Source organism: Bombina bombina, chromosome 4, assembly GCF_027579735.1.
Source record: "Bombina bombina isolate aBomBom1 chromosome 4, aBomBom1.pri, whole genome shotgun sequence".
Taxonomy (NCBI): Eukaryota; Metazoa; Chordata; class Amphibia; order Anura; family Bombinatoridae; genus Bombina; species Bombina bombina.
Genome location: NC_069502.1, coordinates 1,232,439,998 through 1,232,458,705, shown reverse-complemented (window position 1 = coordinate 1,232,458,705; position 18,708 = coordinate 1,232,439,998). Strand labels below are relative to the sequence as shown.

The window sequence follows — 18,708 nt, the reverse complement described above, 5'->3', positions numbered from 1 at the left end:
AAATACTGTTACACACATATAAACACTATCTGATAATATTACAGTTACACTCATATAAACACCATCTGATAAAAATACTGTTACACTCATATAAACACCCTCTGATAAAATACTGTTACACACATATAAACACTATCTGATAAAATACTGTTACACTCATATAAACACCATCTGATAAAAATACTGTTACACACATATAAACACTATCTAATAAAAAATACTGTTACACTCATATAAACACCATCTGATAAAATACTGTTACACTCATATAAACACCATCTGATAAAATACTGTTACGCTCATATAAACACCATCTGATAAAATACTGTTACGCTCATATAAACACCAACTGATAAAAATACTGTTACGCTCATATAAACACTAACTGATAAAAATACTGTTACACTCATATAAACACCAACTGATAAAAATACTGTTACGCTCATATAAACACCATCTGATAAAAATACTGTTACGCTCATATAAACACCATCTGATAAAAATACTGTTACGCTCATATAAACACCATCTGATAAAAATACTGTTACCCTCATATAAACACCATCTGATAAAATACTGTTACGCTCATATAAACACCATCTGATAAAATATGGTTACACTCATATAAACAACATCTGATAAAAATACTGTTAAGCTCATATAAACACCATCTGATAAAATACTGTTGCACTCATATAAACACCATCTGATAAAAATACTGTTACACTCATATAAACACCATCTGATAAAATACTGTTACACTCATATAAACACCATCTGATAAAAATACTGTTACACTCATATAAACACCATCTGATAAAAATACAGTTACACTCATATAAACACCATCTGATAAAATACAGTTACACTCATATAAACACCATCTGATAAAAATACTGTTACACTCATATAAACACCCACTGATAAAATACTGTTACACACATATAAACACCATCTGATAAAAAATACTGTTACACTCATATAAACACCCACTGATAAAATACTGTTACACACATATAAACACCATCTGATAAAAAATACTGTTACACACATATAAACACTATCTGATAAAATACTGTTACACTCATATAAACACCATCTGATAAAAATACTGTTACGCTCATATAAACACCATCTGATAAAAATACGGTTACACTCATATAAACACCATCTGATAAAATACTGTTACACTCATATAAACACCATCTGATAAAAATACTGTTACACTCATATAAACACCATCTGATAAAAATACTGTTACACTCATATAAACACCATCTGATAAAATACAGTTACACTCATATAAACACCATCTGATAAAAATACTGTTACACTCATATAAACACCCCCTGATAAAATACTGTTACACACATATAAACACCATCTGATAAAAAATACTGTTACACACATATAAACACTATCTGATAAAATACTGTTACACTCATATAAACACCATCTGATAAAATACTGTTACACTCATATAAACACCATCTGATAAAAATACTGTTACACTCATATAAACACCATCTGATAAAAATACTGTTACACTCATATAAACACCATCTGATAAAAATACTGTTACACTCATATAAACACCATCTGATAAAAATACTGTTACACTCATATAAACACCATCTGATAAAAATACTGTTACACTCATATAAACACCATCTGATAAAAATACTGTTAAGCTCATATAAACACCATCTGATAAAATACGGTTACACTTATATAAACACCATCTGATAAAATACAGTTACACTCATATAAAAACCATCTGATAAAAATACTGTTAAGCTCATATAAACACCATCTGATAAAAATACTGTTACACTCATATAAACACCATCTGATAAAATACTGTTACACTCATATAAACACCATCTGATAAAAATACTGTTACACTCATATAAACACCATCTGATAAAAATACTGTTACACTCATATAAACACCATCTGATAAAATACTGTTACACTCATATAAACACCATCTGATAAAATACGGTTACACTCATATAAACACCATCTGATAATATTACGGTTACACTCATATAAACACCATCTGATTAAAATACTGTTAAGCTCATATAAACACCATCTGATAAAATACGGTTACACTCATATAAACACCATCTGATAAAATACAGTTACACTCATATAAAAACCATCTGATAAAAATACTGTTACACTCATATAAACACCATCTGATAAAAATACTGTTACACTCATATAAACACTATTTGATAAAATACTGTTACACTCATATAAACACCATCTGATAAAAATACTGTTACACTCATATAAACACCATCTGATAATATTACAGTTACACTCATATAAACACCATCTGATAAAAATACTGTTACACTCATATAAACACCATCTGATAAAAATACTGTTACACATATAAACACCATCTGATAAAATACTGTTACACTCATATAAACACCAACTGATAAAAATACTGTTACGCTCATATAAACACCAACTGATAAAAATACTGTTACACTCATATAAACACCAACTGATAAAAATACTGTTACGCTCATATAAACACCATCTGATAAAAATACTGTTACGCTCATATAAACACCATCTGATAAAAATACTGTTACGCTCATATAAACACCATCTGATAAAAATACTGTTACCCTCATATAAACACCATCTGATAAAATACTGTTACGCTCATATAAACACCATCTGATAAAATACGGATACACTCATATAAACACCATCTGATAAAATACGGTTACACTCATATAAACAACATCTGATAAAAATACTGTTACGCTCATATAAACACCATCTGATAAAATACTGTTACACTCATATAAACACCATCTGATAAAAAATACTGTTAAACTCATATAAACACCATCTGATAAAATACGGTTACACTCATATAAACACCATCTGATAAAAAATACTGTTAAACTCATATAAACACCATCTGATAAAATACTGTATATAAACAACATCTGATAAAATACTGTTACACACATATAAACACCATCTGATAATATTACAGTTACACTCATATAAACACCATCTGATAAAAAATACTGTTAAACTCTTATAAACACTATCACTGTCACCCGACTATTTCATAATCCCAGTCATATGCACACACATAAAACAGCAACTTCTTGGGAGTCCAGTTCACGTGAAGACAGGGACAAATCCCCCAATCACATTCAAACAAAATAGTTGTCCACTACACTATGGTTCTTCTTTTAAGTCTTTATTAAAGTACAGACATGGGAAAAAAAGCCATGTTTCGAGTATAACAACTCTTATTCATGCTAGTTACACAGTATTCTGTTCAGTTTCGCGCCAACCACCAAACAATGTGGCTCTGCTGCCATCTACTGATAGGAAATTCAGATTACATTTAAAAACTTTAACAATACAATAGAACGCTTACACTTCATATGTACCCTAATACAATTTCATTAGTATACATTTATACTTTCATATTTTTGATAATCTAATATTCTGTCAACCCTTAGTAACTGACTTTTGGGTAGGGAGTTTACCAATCCCCTTGGGTGGAAACTTTCATAACGTAATAGTGTGTTTCTGTCTGTATCTTTTTTTGTAGAAATCAAATGTTAATTTATTTCCCCCTTTAGAGACTCTTGTATCTAGAAAGGTAACATACTCTTCACTGTATTCTAATCCCCTAACTGCTGCATTTATTTCATTTGTAGTGTATCTTATTAAATGTCCCTGTTCCCTGATTTATGTTGGGGAAACAAGCCGCATGGTCAGGGACAGGATGTGTCAACACCGTTCAAATATAAGGTGTAAGAATTTAGAAGCCCCTGTTTCCAACCACTTCTTAAAATGTGGACATCAAATCAGCCAATTGAGATGGCAAGTAACAGATAATGTGAATCCTCAAAGAAGTGGGGTAAACAGGGAAAAGCTTCTAAAACAAAAAGAAATGTTTTGGATACACGAGAAGGGATGTATGACACCTAAGGGCCTGAACAGAGTGTACGATTGGGCTGTGTTCTTGTAATCAATTCTAAGATGGATATAAGTATACAATTAGAATCATGAAACTGATTAAAAATATTTGAATTAGATTATCAAAAAATATGAAAATATAAATGTATACTAATTAAATCGTATTAGGGTATATATGAAGTGTAAGCGTTCTATTGTATTGTTATAGTTTTTAAATGTAATGTGAATTTCCTATCAGTAGATGGCAGCAGAGCCACATTGTTTGGTGGTTGGCGCGAAACTGAATGATTTTAAAAGAAACGTCACTTTTTTCCATGTCTGTACTTTAATAAAGACTTAAAAGAAGAACCAGTCATGTTCCGGTGTATATGCGCTCAGGACACAGATCCTCGGGGCAGTGGTAGGGATTTGGAGACACCGACGCCTGACCCAGGGAAGAGTATCCTGGATGTGGATAGATGATATTCTGTGATTCATAGATGCAAGAAGTTATTGTAGAATTCATGGAGAGTGCAACATATGTATACAATATATTCTGGCTTCATTGTGACTTATAGTTATTTAATAGGAGTAGCTGCAGGATTCATGATAGAAAAATATAACAATGTAGGATGTTCAGGCTTTAGAGTAAACTGGTAGAAGATTGACTCATAGATGCAAACTAAGGTTTGTTGCAGGTTCACAGTACATAATATTATATAGAGCTGTATGTCAGTAATAAGCAGAGCAGCACAGGTGATAGACAAGTTGCAAGTTTAAGGCATTAAATACTGTTTGTGCATATATTGGAGAATCACAGGAAAGCTTTTAACTGAACACATAGATGAGTTCTGAATATATTAACATCTTTGGAGGAGGATATTTCAGCTATGACAACTTGTAGCAGAGAATAGTTATAAAGTTCTGACTAAGATTCTGTTGTAGTAATTAGAGAGTGATTATAACCAAATGCATACTTGTAATTTAGAATAAATAAAGAGTTTGTTAAGTAGCAGTGCCCAGGAAACAAAATGGATTTATATGGATACTTGCGATGATTTTAAGCATAGCGAAAAGGAAAGGCTGTAGCTTGAATATGCTGGTAAAATCCATGCAGGAACAGTCACAGAGCTCTTTTCTGGAACAAAACTTTAAAGCTAATGCAATGCACATTAGGCCTGAGATGGTTTAAAGAGAGGCTGTGGGAATCAGGTGCATGAATGATTAATTAGGCAGGTAAGTTGAATGCAGATACTGCCCAAAACAGCATGATTGTCAGTAGCAGGAAAGGCAGTCTTAAAGTGACAGTGATATCAGGCAGGCATATGTTTCAGAACCCCCTTCTTAAAGGCGACCTACAGGCACCCAACGCAATCCAAATGGAGAGAGAACAACAATGATATGGAGAGCCGGTAGTAGCTGCATGGAGGTAGTGGGCCCAATCCAAAATCAAGAAAGGAGGGTTGGATATCTCTTGAAAAAGCAAAATGACAATGCAAAGGCCATGGATTTCAGGTATCAAAAGATCTTGAAAATGATTAGAGCAAAACTTGAAGTCATCTTTTCTGTAGTCATCGTGAGAATCCATGAACGTAACATACAATGAGCTTCCAACCACAGAATCATCCTGAGGGTTTATAGGCGAATGTACTTCATGACAGATGACCATGTACACAGCCAATGAAAAGGCACCCAGTCCTAGACATATTAATAGGCTTTCCTCAACTTCAGAAATAGAGATGCAGCATTCTGGATTGTAAACCAGATTATCCACCTTTGGATCAGAGATTTAAGTACCCTCAGAATTAACCTCTTGGCTGAGGATTAGATATACTCCAAAAGAAAAAGCTATAGCCACTTCTAACCCAATAGCAGATAGGAGTGTAGAGTGGAAGATTTGACCAGTTCTTGCCATCTTCTGGTTCAATATCAAATGTGTCAGAAACGTGGATTCAGAATCAAGAGTGTCCTCATTAGGATCAGGTATATGAATGCCCATACCAAAGTTTCAGGAATACCCACATCAGGGCAAGGTTCAGGAATATCCTCAGTAGGATCAGGTACAGGAATGCCCACTCCAGGGCAAGGTTCAGGAATAACCTCAGTAGGATCAGGTACAGGAATGCTCACTCCAGGGCAAGGTTCAGGAATAACCTCAGTAGGATCAGGTACAGGAATGCCCACTCCAGGGCAAGGTTCAGGAATAACTTCAGTAGGATCAGGTACAGGAGTGCCCACTCCAGGGCAAGGTTCAGGAATAACTTCAGTAGGATCAGGTACAGGAATGCCCACTCCAGGGCAAGGTTCAGGAATAACTTCAGTAGGATCAGGTACAGGAATGCCCACTCCAGGGCAAGGTTCAGGAATAACTTCTGTAGGGTCAGGTACAGGAATGCCCACTCCAGGGCAAGTTTCAAGGACAGAAGAACTGAGTATAGGTGTGCCAACATCAAGGCTTTGTTCATGGACAAGAGGCTTTAAGACTGGTATGCCCTCATTAGGGTTAGAAACATGAGTGTCCAAATTTGGGACAGTTGCGGAGATACTCGTACTAGGATCAGGTTCAACTATAGAAAAAGAAAAAGAACCCACTTTAGAGTCAGGGACCATACTCTCTTCTGAGCAGAGGGCAAGGCTTTCTTCAGGGTTCATAAACGAAGAATTTACAAGACCCACTTTAGAGCCAAGAACCATACTTACTTCTGAGCAGAGGACATCACTATCTTCAGGATTAAGTATTTTTACACCCATTTCTGGGTTAAACAAAGGAATACCCATACCAGGGTCAAAAACAGGAGAGTCCACCTTGATGTCAGGTTTAGTAGTATCATCATGGAAAACAGGGACAGAAATGGCCACTGGGGAATATTGTTGAAAAAATTTAGTACAAGTTTCAGGGTCAAGAACGTCTACTTGGGAACTAGGTTCAATGATAACCTCACAGGGATCACTATCAGGAATTCCTGTACAGGGAGCAGATGTAGTAGGTTGATGCGAAGTATCTCCCAAGGAAAATAATTTCTTTGATGCAGTAACAGAAAAATTTTGAGAAGGTGGAGTGTACTGAAATATGCCACTCCCAGGTAGATGCGGAGGAATTGTGACACAAGATTCTGACTGAGAGGTTTTCTGGGGTTCAGCAGGCAGACATATTTGAGTTTGAATTTCAGAGCTAAATTCTCCAGGGACTACCTCTGGAAAACTGAAAGGTTGTATATCTGGAACAAAATTATCTTTTGCTTCTAGCACAGGGTTTACAGACATTGAGGCAGCATGAGAGGGATGTAAGGAATCAGTAGTTGAAAGCAGTGTTTGTAATTGTTGAGTTTGAGAAGATAAACCATTAAGTGCTTCAAAAACAGACTGATGGCGACTAGAGACAACATCCAGCTTGGTGTGGAGTGTATCATGAGGCAATAGAGGATCTGGCACAACAGAAAATGAAACAGGAGATTCAGGCTGATTTTCCTCTTTACACTTCTGATTTTCTGTAGGCAGAAATATTTTCTTTTTCTTCTTTTTTTAGAGAGCATAGATAACTGACATTTCTTCCCAATATGAGGCTTCTTAGGGTGGTGCCACTGTGGCCTGGAGTACCTTATATCAGGTTGAGAACAGAAATCCTCTTCATCACTGGATGCATAATTCTGATGTAATAAATCAGCATAGTAGTTGAGGGAACCTTTTCTCCAAACTGCAGTCTGTAAACCGGATGTCTTTTCTTCCGGCTCTGTTTCTGTCCAATCTACAGAATCCATGGGAATATCAGAAATAGGAAGATTAGTATTTCCATGAGATGTTTCATGATGGGAGCTGTCTGCAGCATCTATATTGTAAATATAGCTTCCAAGGATGTCATTATAGCCAATAGGTTGAGGTTTTGTCTGCGTTTGTGGCGAATTAAAGTTGCGCTTATACGAGTATAATGCCAGTTCAGCTGGATCTGTGAAGTCTTCTGTGAAGTTGATATATTCAGACTCAGAGTCAGTATCACCAGGATGGGAATCACAAACAGGAGGAGGAGTAGATGGTATTCTGGAACAGTAGTCCTGTCTCTTTAAATCTTTAAAGATCTGAATTTTTTCTGCTGAATCTATGGATACATTCTCTTCATTTTCATAGTCAGATTCAGAATCAGTTTCACCAAAATAGGAACCACAAACATGAGTACAGGATACTCTAGAATGGGAGTACTGTGTCTTTAAATTTTTAAAAGTATGAAAATCTTCTGTTTTTCCTTTAGGGATAGCTTGGGTCTGAGATAGGTTGTAATTTTTTATTGGTGCACCCACTACCACTGCGGAACCCTTTTTTAGGCATTAGCTTTCTGTCACATTCCGTGTACACGCGCTCAGGACACAGACCCTCTGGGCAGTGGTAGGGATTTGGAGACACCGACCCCTGACCCAGGGAAGAGTATCCTGGATGTGGATAGATGATATTCTGTGATTCATAGATGCAAGAAGAAGTTATTGTAGAATTCATGGAGAGTGCAACATACAGTATGTATACAATTTATTCTGGCTTCACTGTGACTTATAGTTAGTTAATAGGAGTAGCTGCAGGATTCATGATAGAAAAATATAACAATGTAGGATGTTCAGGTTTTAGAGTAAACTGGTAGAAGATTGACTCATAGATGCAAACTGTTTGTGCATATATTGGAGAATCACAGGAAAGCTTTTAACTGAACACATAGATGCTTCTGAATATATTAACATATTTGGAGGAGGATATTTCAGCTATGACAACTTGTAGCAGAGATTAGTTATAAAGTTCTGAGTAAGATGCTGTTGTAGTAATTAGAGAGTGATTATAACCAAATGCATGCTTGTAATTTATAATAAAGTTCAGAGTTTAAGTAGCAGTGTCCAGGAAACAAAATGGTATTATATGGATACTTGCAATGATTTTAAGCATAGCTAAAAGGAAAGGCTGTAGCTTGGATATGCTGTTAAAATCCATGCAGGAACAGTCACAGAGCTCTGTTGTTCTGGAACACAACTTTAAAGTTAATACAATGCACATTAGGCCTGAGATGGTTTAAAAAGAGGCTGAGGGAATCAGGTGCATGAATGATTAATTAGGCAGGTAAGTAGAATGCAGATACTGCCCAAACAGTATGATTGTCAGTAGCAGGAAAGGCAGTCTTAAAGGGACAGTGATATCAGGCAGGCATATGTTACAGAACCATAGTGCTGTGGACAACTATTTTGTTTGAATCTTTCATAATCCCACCCGGCCACTTCATAATGACACCCGGTTACTTCATAATGCCACCCAGCTACTTCATAATGTCACCCAGTTACTTTATAATGTCACCTGGCTACTTCATAATATCACCCAGCTACTTCACAATGCCACCCAGCTACTTCACAATGCCACCCAGCTACTTCACAATGCCACCCAGCTACTTCATAATGTCACCTGGTTACTTTATAATGTCACCTGGCTACTTCATAATATCACCCAGCTACTTCACAATGCCACCCAGCTACTTCACAATGCCACCCAGCTACTTCACAATGCCACCCAGCTACTTCATAATGTCACCTGGTTACTTTATAATGTCACCTGGCTACTTCATAATATCACCCAGCTACTTCACAATGCCACCCAGCTACTTCACAATGCCACCCAGCTACTTCACAATGCCACCCAGCTACTTCATAATGTCACCTGGTTACTTTATAATGTCACCTGGCTACTTCATAATGTTACAAGCTACTTCAAAATGCCACCCAACTAATTCATAATGTTACCAGGCTACTTTATAATGCCACCCAGCTACTTCATAATGTCACCAGCTACTTCATAATGTCACCCAGCTACTTCATAATGCCACCCAGCTACTTCATAATGCCACCCAGCTACTTCACAATGCCACCCAGCTACTTCATAATGTCACCCAGCTACTTCATAATGCCACCCAGCTACTTCACAATGCCACCCAGCTACTTCATAATGTCACCCAGCTACTTCATAATGCCACCCAGCTACTTCACAATGCCACCCAGCTACTTCACAATGTCACCCAGCTACTTCACAATGCCACCCAGCTACTTCATAATGTCACCCAGCTACTTCACAATGCCACCCAGCTACTTCACAATGCCACCCAGCTACTTCATAATGCCACCCAGCTACTTCATAATGCCACCCAGCTACTTCATAATGTCACCCAGCTACTTCATAATGCCACCCAGCTACTTCATAATGTCACCCGGTTACTTTATAATGTCACCTGGCTACTTCATAATGTCACCAGCTACTTCATAATGTTACAAGCTACTTCATAATGTCACCTGGCTACTTCATAATGTTACAAGCTACTTCATAATGTCACCCAGCTACTTCATAATGTCACCTGGCTACTTCATAATGTTACAAGCTACTTCATAATGTCACCCAGCTACTTCATAATGTCACCTGGCTACTTCATAATGTTACAAGCTACTTCATAATGCCACCCAGCTACTTCATAATGTCACCTGGCTACTTCATAATGCCACCCAGCTACTTCATAATGCCACCCAGCTACTTCATAATGTCACCCAGCTACTTTATAATGTCACCCAGCTACTTCATAATGTCACCCAGCTACTTCATAATGTTACAAGCTACTTCATAATGTCACCCAGCTACTTCATAATGTCACCCAGCTACTTCATAATGCCACCAAGCTACTTCATAATGTCACCCAGCTACTTCATAATGCCACCCAGCTACTTCATAATGTCACCCAGCTACTTCATAATGCCACCCAGCTACTTCATAATGCCACCAAGCTACTTCATAATGTCACCCAGCTACTTCATAATGCCACCCAGCTACTTCATAATGCCACCCAGCTACTTCATAATGCCACCTGGCTACTTCATAATGTTACAAGCTACTTCATAATGTCACCAGCTACTTCATAATGTCACCCAGCTACTTCATAATGTCACCAGCTACTTCATAATGTCACCCAGCTACTTCATAATGTCACCTGGCTACTTCATAATGTTACAAGCTACTTCACAATGCCACCCAGCTACTTCATAATGTCACCCAGCTACTTCATAATGTCACCCAGCTACTTCATAATGCCACCCAGCTACTTCATAATGTTACCCAGCTACTTCATAATGTTACCCAGCTACTTCATAATGCCACCAAGCTACTTCATAATGCCACCAAGCTACTTCATAATGCCACCAAGCTAATTTATAATGCCACTCGATTACTTCATAAAGTCACCTGGCTACTTCATAATGCCACCCAGCTACTTCATAATGTTACCCAGCTACTTCATAATGCCACCCAGCTACTTCACAATGCCACCCAGCTACTTCATAATGCCACCCAGCTACTTCACAATGCCACCCAGCTACTTCATAATGTCACCCAGCTACTTCATAATGTCACCCAGCTACTTCATAATGTCACCCGGTTACTTTATAATGTCACCCGGCTACTTCATGACACCCAGCTACTTCATAACGCCACCCGGATACTTTATAATGCCACCCACTTCTTTATAATGTCACCAGCTACTTCATAATGCCACTCGGTTACTTCATAATGCCACCCGGCTACTTCATAATGCCACCCGGCTACTTCGTAATGTCAACCAATTACCTCATAATGCCACCTGTTTTGCTAAGTTTTCTTTAGAGAACACTGAACACTGCAAAGGGATATATATATTTATATTTATATAATAGAATTCTATAATAATAATAATATTTACTGTGCACGCATTGGGTTTCTCTTGTGCACAAAAATTTTACCTTCAATTTGTAATCCGCATGCTAGCCTGTGCGCACAAAAAGATTACTTCAAGCGCTATTTATGCTTGAGCGGGAGCACTAAATACCGCTCCATTTGTTATCTAGCCCACAGCTTGTACTTTATCTGATGACGTACCACATGATCCCCAGGCACAGCGTGTTCTTTCTCAGCTTTTGAGTCTTTACTAGGTCCCAGAAGTTGTAGCGTCTGCTCTCCACGGTGACCAACTTCTGCAGAGCCTGAGAATGAACATGAAATTATTAACTCTCCAGCATCTCTGTACCAGCTCTTATGTTACTGGGGATATTAAACAGTGCTCCTTTAGTAGAAAAATAAATAAGATCAACATAAACATTAATGGAACAGCAAACAATTTACTTGTATTCTTGCTAAATTCTCAGTGTAGCCATTGGCGGCAGCTAGATAAGCAAGCAGACATAAAATATTTTATAAATACATGTAACCAGGAAGGATACATTGAGATTTCTATCGTTTTCAAGTATGTCCTGGGTCCACAAAACATTGCATTGATACAATAGGGTACAATAAAATAAAAAAACAATAATAATACACAATATATGCAAAAATGTTACATAGAACAGGTAGGAAATATATAATCAACCATGACAGGTGCATTCTGTTTTGCGATATGCAGAGAGGGATCTCTTAAAGGATATTAGGCTTGGGGAAGGTTTGAAAGTGTGCGGGAGGTCGTTCCATAATTGTGGTGCTCTGTAGGAAAAGGAGGATCGAGCTGCTTTCTTTTTGTATCGAGGCAAACTAAATAATGTGCTGGTACTGGATCAGAGGTTATAGGAGGTGGCAATAGCCGGGGAGAGCATTCTGCTCAGGTAGGGTGGGAGCTTCCCAGAAAAGCTCTTAAACACAAGGCAGGAAAGATGGAGGGTGCGTCTGGATTCCAGCGTCAGCCAGTTTAGTTCTTTTAGCATGTCACAATGGTGGGTCCTGTAGTTACATTGTAGCACAAAGCGGCAGAACAAGTTATACTGTGTATTAAGTTTCGGCTACATTACGAGTTTTGCGGTAAGAGTGAAAAAGCAGTGTTATCGCTGTTTTTCACTACCGCTGGTATTACGAGTCTTGCAGGTATATCTGTACCGCACACTTTTTTGGCCGTAAAGTAACGCAACTACCGCAGCTTTCAAAAAGTCATTTTTCAATGGGACTTCCATAGCGCCGGTATTACGAGTTTGCCTGTCCGGCCAAAAAGTGAGCGGTACAGCCTATACCGTCAAGATCCATACCGTAAACTGAAAGTCAGTAGTTATGGCTTTTATGTTACAAAGCCGTAACATAAAACTCATAACTAAAGTGCTAAAAAGTACACTAACACCCATAAACTACCTATTAACCCCTAAACCGAGGCCCTCCCACAACGTAAACACTAAAATAAAATTATTAACCCCTTGTCAGGGTTTTTTCAATGTTGTGTTTGCCATGTGCTGCTGGCAGCCATTTTACTCACCTCTCTTCCTGACTATGGTGCATTGTGGGGGATGCTGCTCATTTCCTGCATTTCCTTTTATGACCAGACTGGTGTGCATCATCCATGTGAGACAGGATGCAGTCTCAGAATTGTGATGTCATCACTTATTATTTAAAGGGCCTCTGTTCAGTATGCTTTGCCTTTGTGTTGTCTCAGACCTGTTTGTGAGAGTTCCTGTGTATTACCTGGCTGCCTGACGTCCTTCCTGGTTCCTGATCCCTGGCTTGTTCCTGACTCTGCTGTTTTCCTTATTCCTGATTCCGGCTCGTCTGACTTTTCGCTTTGGCTCCTGACTCGGCTCGTCTGACTATCAGCTCTGGTTTTGATTCCTGGCTTGTTATTTGACTTGTGGAATTTTTATTATTTTTGCTATTAATAAAGGTGTGATTATTTTTGCACTTCTCGTCTCAGTCTGATTCCTGGCACCCTGACATTACGCAAAGGCCATGAATCCTGATGGTGCTAATAATCCACCTTTACCTGCCATAATTTCCAGGATGGATGTACAGGATCAGCGCTTGGATCAATTTGCACTAGCCCTGCAAACCCTGCTGACTCGCACTGCACATTTGGACCAAAGTGTCCCGCAAGTTATGGCTGCTCCTGTTTCCGTTGCTGCACCTATGCCTACCAGGAGCATGTCCGGTTCTGCACCTCTACCTCAGCGATATGGAGGCAATCCTATTCAGTGCAGATGGTTTTTGAACCAGGTGGGCATTTACTTTGAGATGTTACCTCAGGCGTTTCCCTCTGACAGAGCTAAGGTGGGATTTCTCATCTCGTTACTCTCTGACACAGCTCTTGTCTGGGCTAAACCCTTGTGGGAGACTAATAAACCTGTGATGTCAAATTACCCTGAATTTGTGGCCTCCTTTCGAAGGATATTTGATGTTCCGGCTCGCTCCTCCTCTGCTGCTAAACGACTCATGTCCATTCAGCAAGGTACAAGATAGGTTGCTCAGTATGCTATTGAGTTCCGTACGCTTGCCGCAGAGGTAGGTTGGAACAATGAAGCCCTTGTTGCCGCCTTCTTTCATGGGCTCTCTAATGCGATTAAAGATGAAGTTGCTGCCAGAGATTTACCAGAGGATCTCGAGGCATTGGTGTTTTTTTTTATCCTAATTGACATCAGACTCAGAGAGAGGCCCTCTTTCAAGGAGCGCTTGCGGAAGCCTCCTGTTCCGTTGTCTCCTACGTGTTCATTCCCACCCATGCCTCCCTCTCCTCCCATGCCTCCTGGTCCAGAGTCACCAGGTACTGCTGAGCCGATGCAGCTGGGATTCACGCGTCTCTATGCGGCGGAGAGGGCCTTTAGGAGGAGGGAGGAGGGCCTCTATTGTGGGTTACAGGGCCACCTTTTGAAGTTTTGTCCTACACGGCCAGAAAATGCTCACACCTAAGGTCCTGTCGGGGGCAGACCTTCGGTGGTTTATCCTCTTAACCGCTTAAGGAGAAACCTTTGGTCACGGTTGTCCTTTCCTGGGTTGACTCCTCCATAATCACTCAGGCTCTTGTTGACTCCGGTGCTGCAGGCTATTTAATTGACAGTGCTTTTGTATCAAAGCACTCCACTCCTGTTTTGCCTCGGTCCGTTCCGCTTGCTATTGAGGCCATTGATGGCAGGCCCCTTCAGTCCACACTCGTTACTCACAAAACTGCTCCATTGTCCATGGCTGTTGGGGTTCTCCATTTTGAAACCCTCCAGTTCCAGGTGATAAACTCTCCGCATTTTCCGGTTGTTCTGGGTTATCCCTGGCTCCAAAAGCACAATCCCAGTCTCGACTGGCACAGGTCCGAAATTTTGTTGTGGTCCCCGCAATGTATTTGCACTTGTCTTTGGAAACCAGTTAAAGTCTTGTGCACTTCTTCGGTTTCTCAATTACCAGAGGAGTACCGAGAGTTCCTAGACATGTTTGACAAGGTGCATGCCGGTACGTTGCCTCCTCACCGGTCTTACGATTGTGTACTCTCTGTCTGTTGCAGAGAATTATGCTATGGAGGAGTATGTTTCCGATGCTCTATCGCGGGGGATCATCTGCAAATCCTACTCTCCTGCAGGGGCTGGCTTCTTCTTTTTGAAGAAAAAGGGTGGCGAGTTAAGACCATGTATCGATTATAGGGGTCTTAATCGTCTTACCATTAAGAATACTTAACCTATTCCGCTTATTATTGAACTCTTTGACCACCTCAAGGGAGCTACGGTCTTTACTAAACTTGATTTGAGAGGAGCGTACATTCTCGTTTGGATTAAGGAGGGACATTATGAGTATCTTGTAATGCCCTTTGGCCTATGTAATGCTCCTGCTGTTTTTCAGGAATTTATTAATGATGTCCTACGAGATATGTTGCAACAGTGTGTTGTGGTGTACTTAGACGACATCCTCATACACTCACCCACACTTGAGGCTCATCGTTCTGATGACTACGTGAGAACGGCCTGTTTTGTAAACTCGAGAAATGTGAGTTCCATCAGACTCAAGTAACCTTCCTAGGTTATGTTATCTCCGTTGCAGGGTTCTCCATGGATCCTGACAAGTTATCTGCAGTTCTGCAGTGGCCTTGCCCAGTTGGTCTTCGGTCTATTCAATGTTTTTTGGGGTTCGCCAATTACTATAGAAAGTTTATTAAAAACTTTTCTTCCTTGGTCAAACCTATCACATACATGACCCGAAAAGAGAATGATCCACTCCATTGGTCACCTACTGCCATTAAGGCCTTTGATAGTCTTAAGACTGCCTTTGCTGCCACTCCAGTTCTGGCTCATACTAACCCTGCCCTGCCTTTCATTCTTGAGGGCGATGCATCTGAGACTGGAGTAGGTGCCCTCTTGTCTCAACGTCCTACGCCTGACGGTTCCTTGCATCCGTGTGGTTTCTTCTCTAAGAAATTGTCTCCAGCAGAGTGCAATTATGAAATTGGTGACAGGGAATTACTGGCCATAATTTTGGCACTTAAGGAATGGAGGCATCTTCTCGAGGGTACTAGCGTGCCAGTGCTCATTCTTACTGACCACAAGAATTTAACTTATCTATCTGAAGCAAAACGTTTGTCGCTCCGACAGGCCAGATTGGCGCTATTGTTGTCTCGGTTAAATTATGTGGTCTCCTACCTGCCTAGTAGTAAGAATGTTAGGGCTGATGCCCTCTCTCAACAATTTTCGCCTCTGTCCAAGGAGGAGTCTGTACCTACTCCTGTAATACCTCCTGACCATATTTTTGCTACCATACGTACTAATTTGACTTCTCCCTTGGGGGAGGAGATCCTGGGTGCACAAACCAATGCACCTCCTGAGAAACCTAGTGGTAAGTGTTTTGTTCCTGAGAATCTTCGAACTAAACTTTTGCACACTTACCACTATCCTAAAGCCGCAGGTCACCCAGGCAAGAACCAAATGATTTGGTCTGTCACTCGACAATTCTGGTGGCCAGGTCTTCGTTCTGATGTTGCTGCATATGTTGCCTCCTGCTCAGTTTGTGCACAGAATAAGACTCCTCGACGTCTTCCTGTGGGTCTTCTTCAACCTATTGCTAATGGTGAGCGTCCTTGGACACATCTTTCCATGGACTTCATTGTCGAGCTCCCTGTTTCCAATGGCAATACTGTTATCCTTATGGTGGTTGACCGTTTTTCTAAAATGTCACATTGCAATACCTTGATGAAGCTGCCTACCACTCAGGAGCTTGCTTCAATTTTTGCCTGGGAGGTCTTCCATTTACATGGGTTACCCAAGGAGATAGTGTCGGACCGGGGTAGCCAGTTTGTCTCCAGATTTTGGCGTTCCTTTTGTGCTCAAATGGGGATCCAGCTTTCCTTCTCCTCGGCATATCACCCTCAATCCAATGGGGCTGCGGAACGGTCTAATCAAGCTCTGGAACAGTTGCTCCGTTGCTATGTCTCAGATCACCACAATAATTGGTCTGAATTGTTACCTTGGGCAGAGTTTGCTTGTATACCAAAAACAGAGAATGATGTGACAAAACACACACAAGTAGCGCCAATCCTAAAAATACTAAAAATAAAATTAAAATAAAGTAAAAAATGAATGTATGTGTAATGATTAAAAGAAACACTCAGATGATAAATAATATACAACTGTGCAATATATATATATGAACATTCAAGTCCAATATGTGCAAATAGAAAAAATGCACTAGAGTCCAGCTGCTCCTCTAAGACAGGTGAATCCACAGACCTTGATTGTGAGCAGAGAATCTAAAAAACAGAGGAGAGGAGCGCAGACTCAAATGCAGGGTATAACAAAGTTTAATATATGTCACACAGACAAATGGCAACTCACAGGATGTCAAAGTTAAAACAGCATATCGTGTATCAAAAACACAAAATTACTTATCCCCTCGGCGTGTATGTCACCAGGACGGCTCCAAACAGACAAAGGTGCTGCTGTGTTCTTCCACAAATACCAGAACCAGGCTGGTAATAGATTGATTTGAAAGTCTGTGTCCCGGATATGGTGTACAATACAGTCTTGCACTAAGAGGGTGGTAAACTAACACTTACATGAATATAAGAACCAAACGATAAGTTGGATTCAATAGGAGATCCTAGGCACACAAACCACAGAGTTCCTAGCTGCAGACCCGGAACTAGGGCGGCCTCACAGGATCGATTGGCGGGCTCTACGTGTTTTGTCCCAGTGACGTAGGGACTTTCTCAAGAGTGATAAACTCGGATGCTGCAATGCTCTTTAAAGGAGGTGTATAATAACACGCCCACAAATACCACCAATGCGGGGAGGTGGGTTAATCTATATTGGGCGCACAAAGCGAAAAAATCAAATATAGGATAAGGGAGCATGTGAAAAATATAGAATCAGGTTTCGATAATCATAGTATTTCCCGTCACTTTAAGACTCACCATGACCAAAATCCTTCTGACCTTACTGTTAAAATTGTAGAATGGGTTAAACCATGTGTGTGGGACACGAATAGATTGTTGAGGCTTAGAAGGAGAGAAACATTCTGGATTAGGACTCTTAACTGTTTGGAACCCAATGGGTTAAATATAGAGATCAATCTTCAAGCATTTCTATAGTCTTTTTAGCGAGAATTATCTTCCAAAATATCTGATTTTTTATCTTATTTTTCTTTGACATGTAATTAACAAACAGCTAGCTTTTCCCCTTTTTATCAATTATGTGTATAAGATGTTTTTAGTAATATTCATGAAATAGATAAGTTTTTAGTATTTATATGCATTTTTGAACTTTATATGTATTTTATTAGTCAGTGTGTCTCATCTATTGATTTTTATATTGGGATTTTTATTTCATTGTGAAGGTTGCAAGTTCTTAGAATATGTATCATGTTGGTATCTTATTGATTGCTTAGGACATGATTCACTTTTTAACGGAATGATTGTATATAAAATTATTCGCTCTGTATATAATTATGAAATTTTTGTTTGCATCTTATGAGTTTAATATTTTGCTTGTATTGTCTTTGCCTTGGTTT

General features: G+C 39.4%; 1 protein-coding gene across 1 annotated transcript in view; it reads right to left on the bottom strand.

Moving 5' to 3' along the window:
* Positions 1-18,708, bottom strand: part of SLC22A7 (solute carrier family 22 member 7) — a 387,518-nt gene that overhangs the window by 92,246 nt on the left and 276,564 nt on the right. Inside the window, exon 6 of the mRNA XM_053712778.1 lies at positions 11,866-11,969. Within this exon, the coding sequence (XP_053568753.1) occupies positions 11,866-11,969 (104 nt within the window). The remainder of the gene's footprint in view (positions 1-11,865; positions 11,970-18,708) is intronic.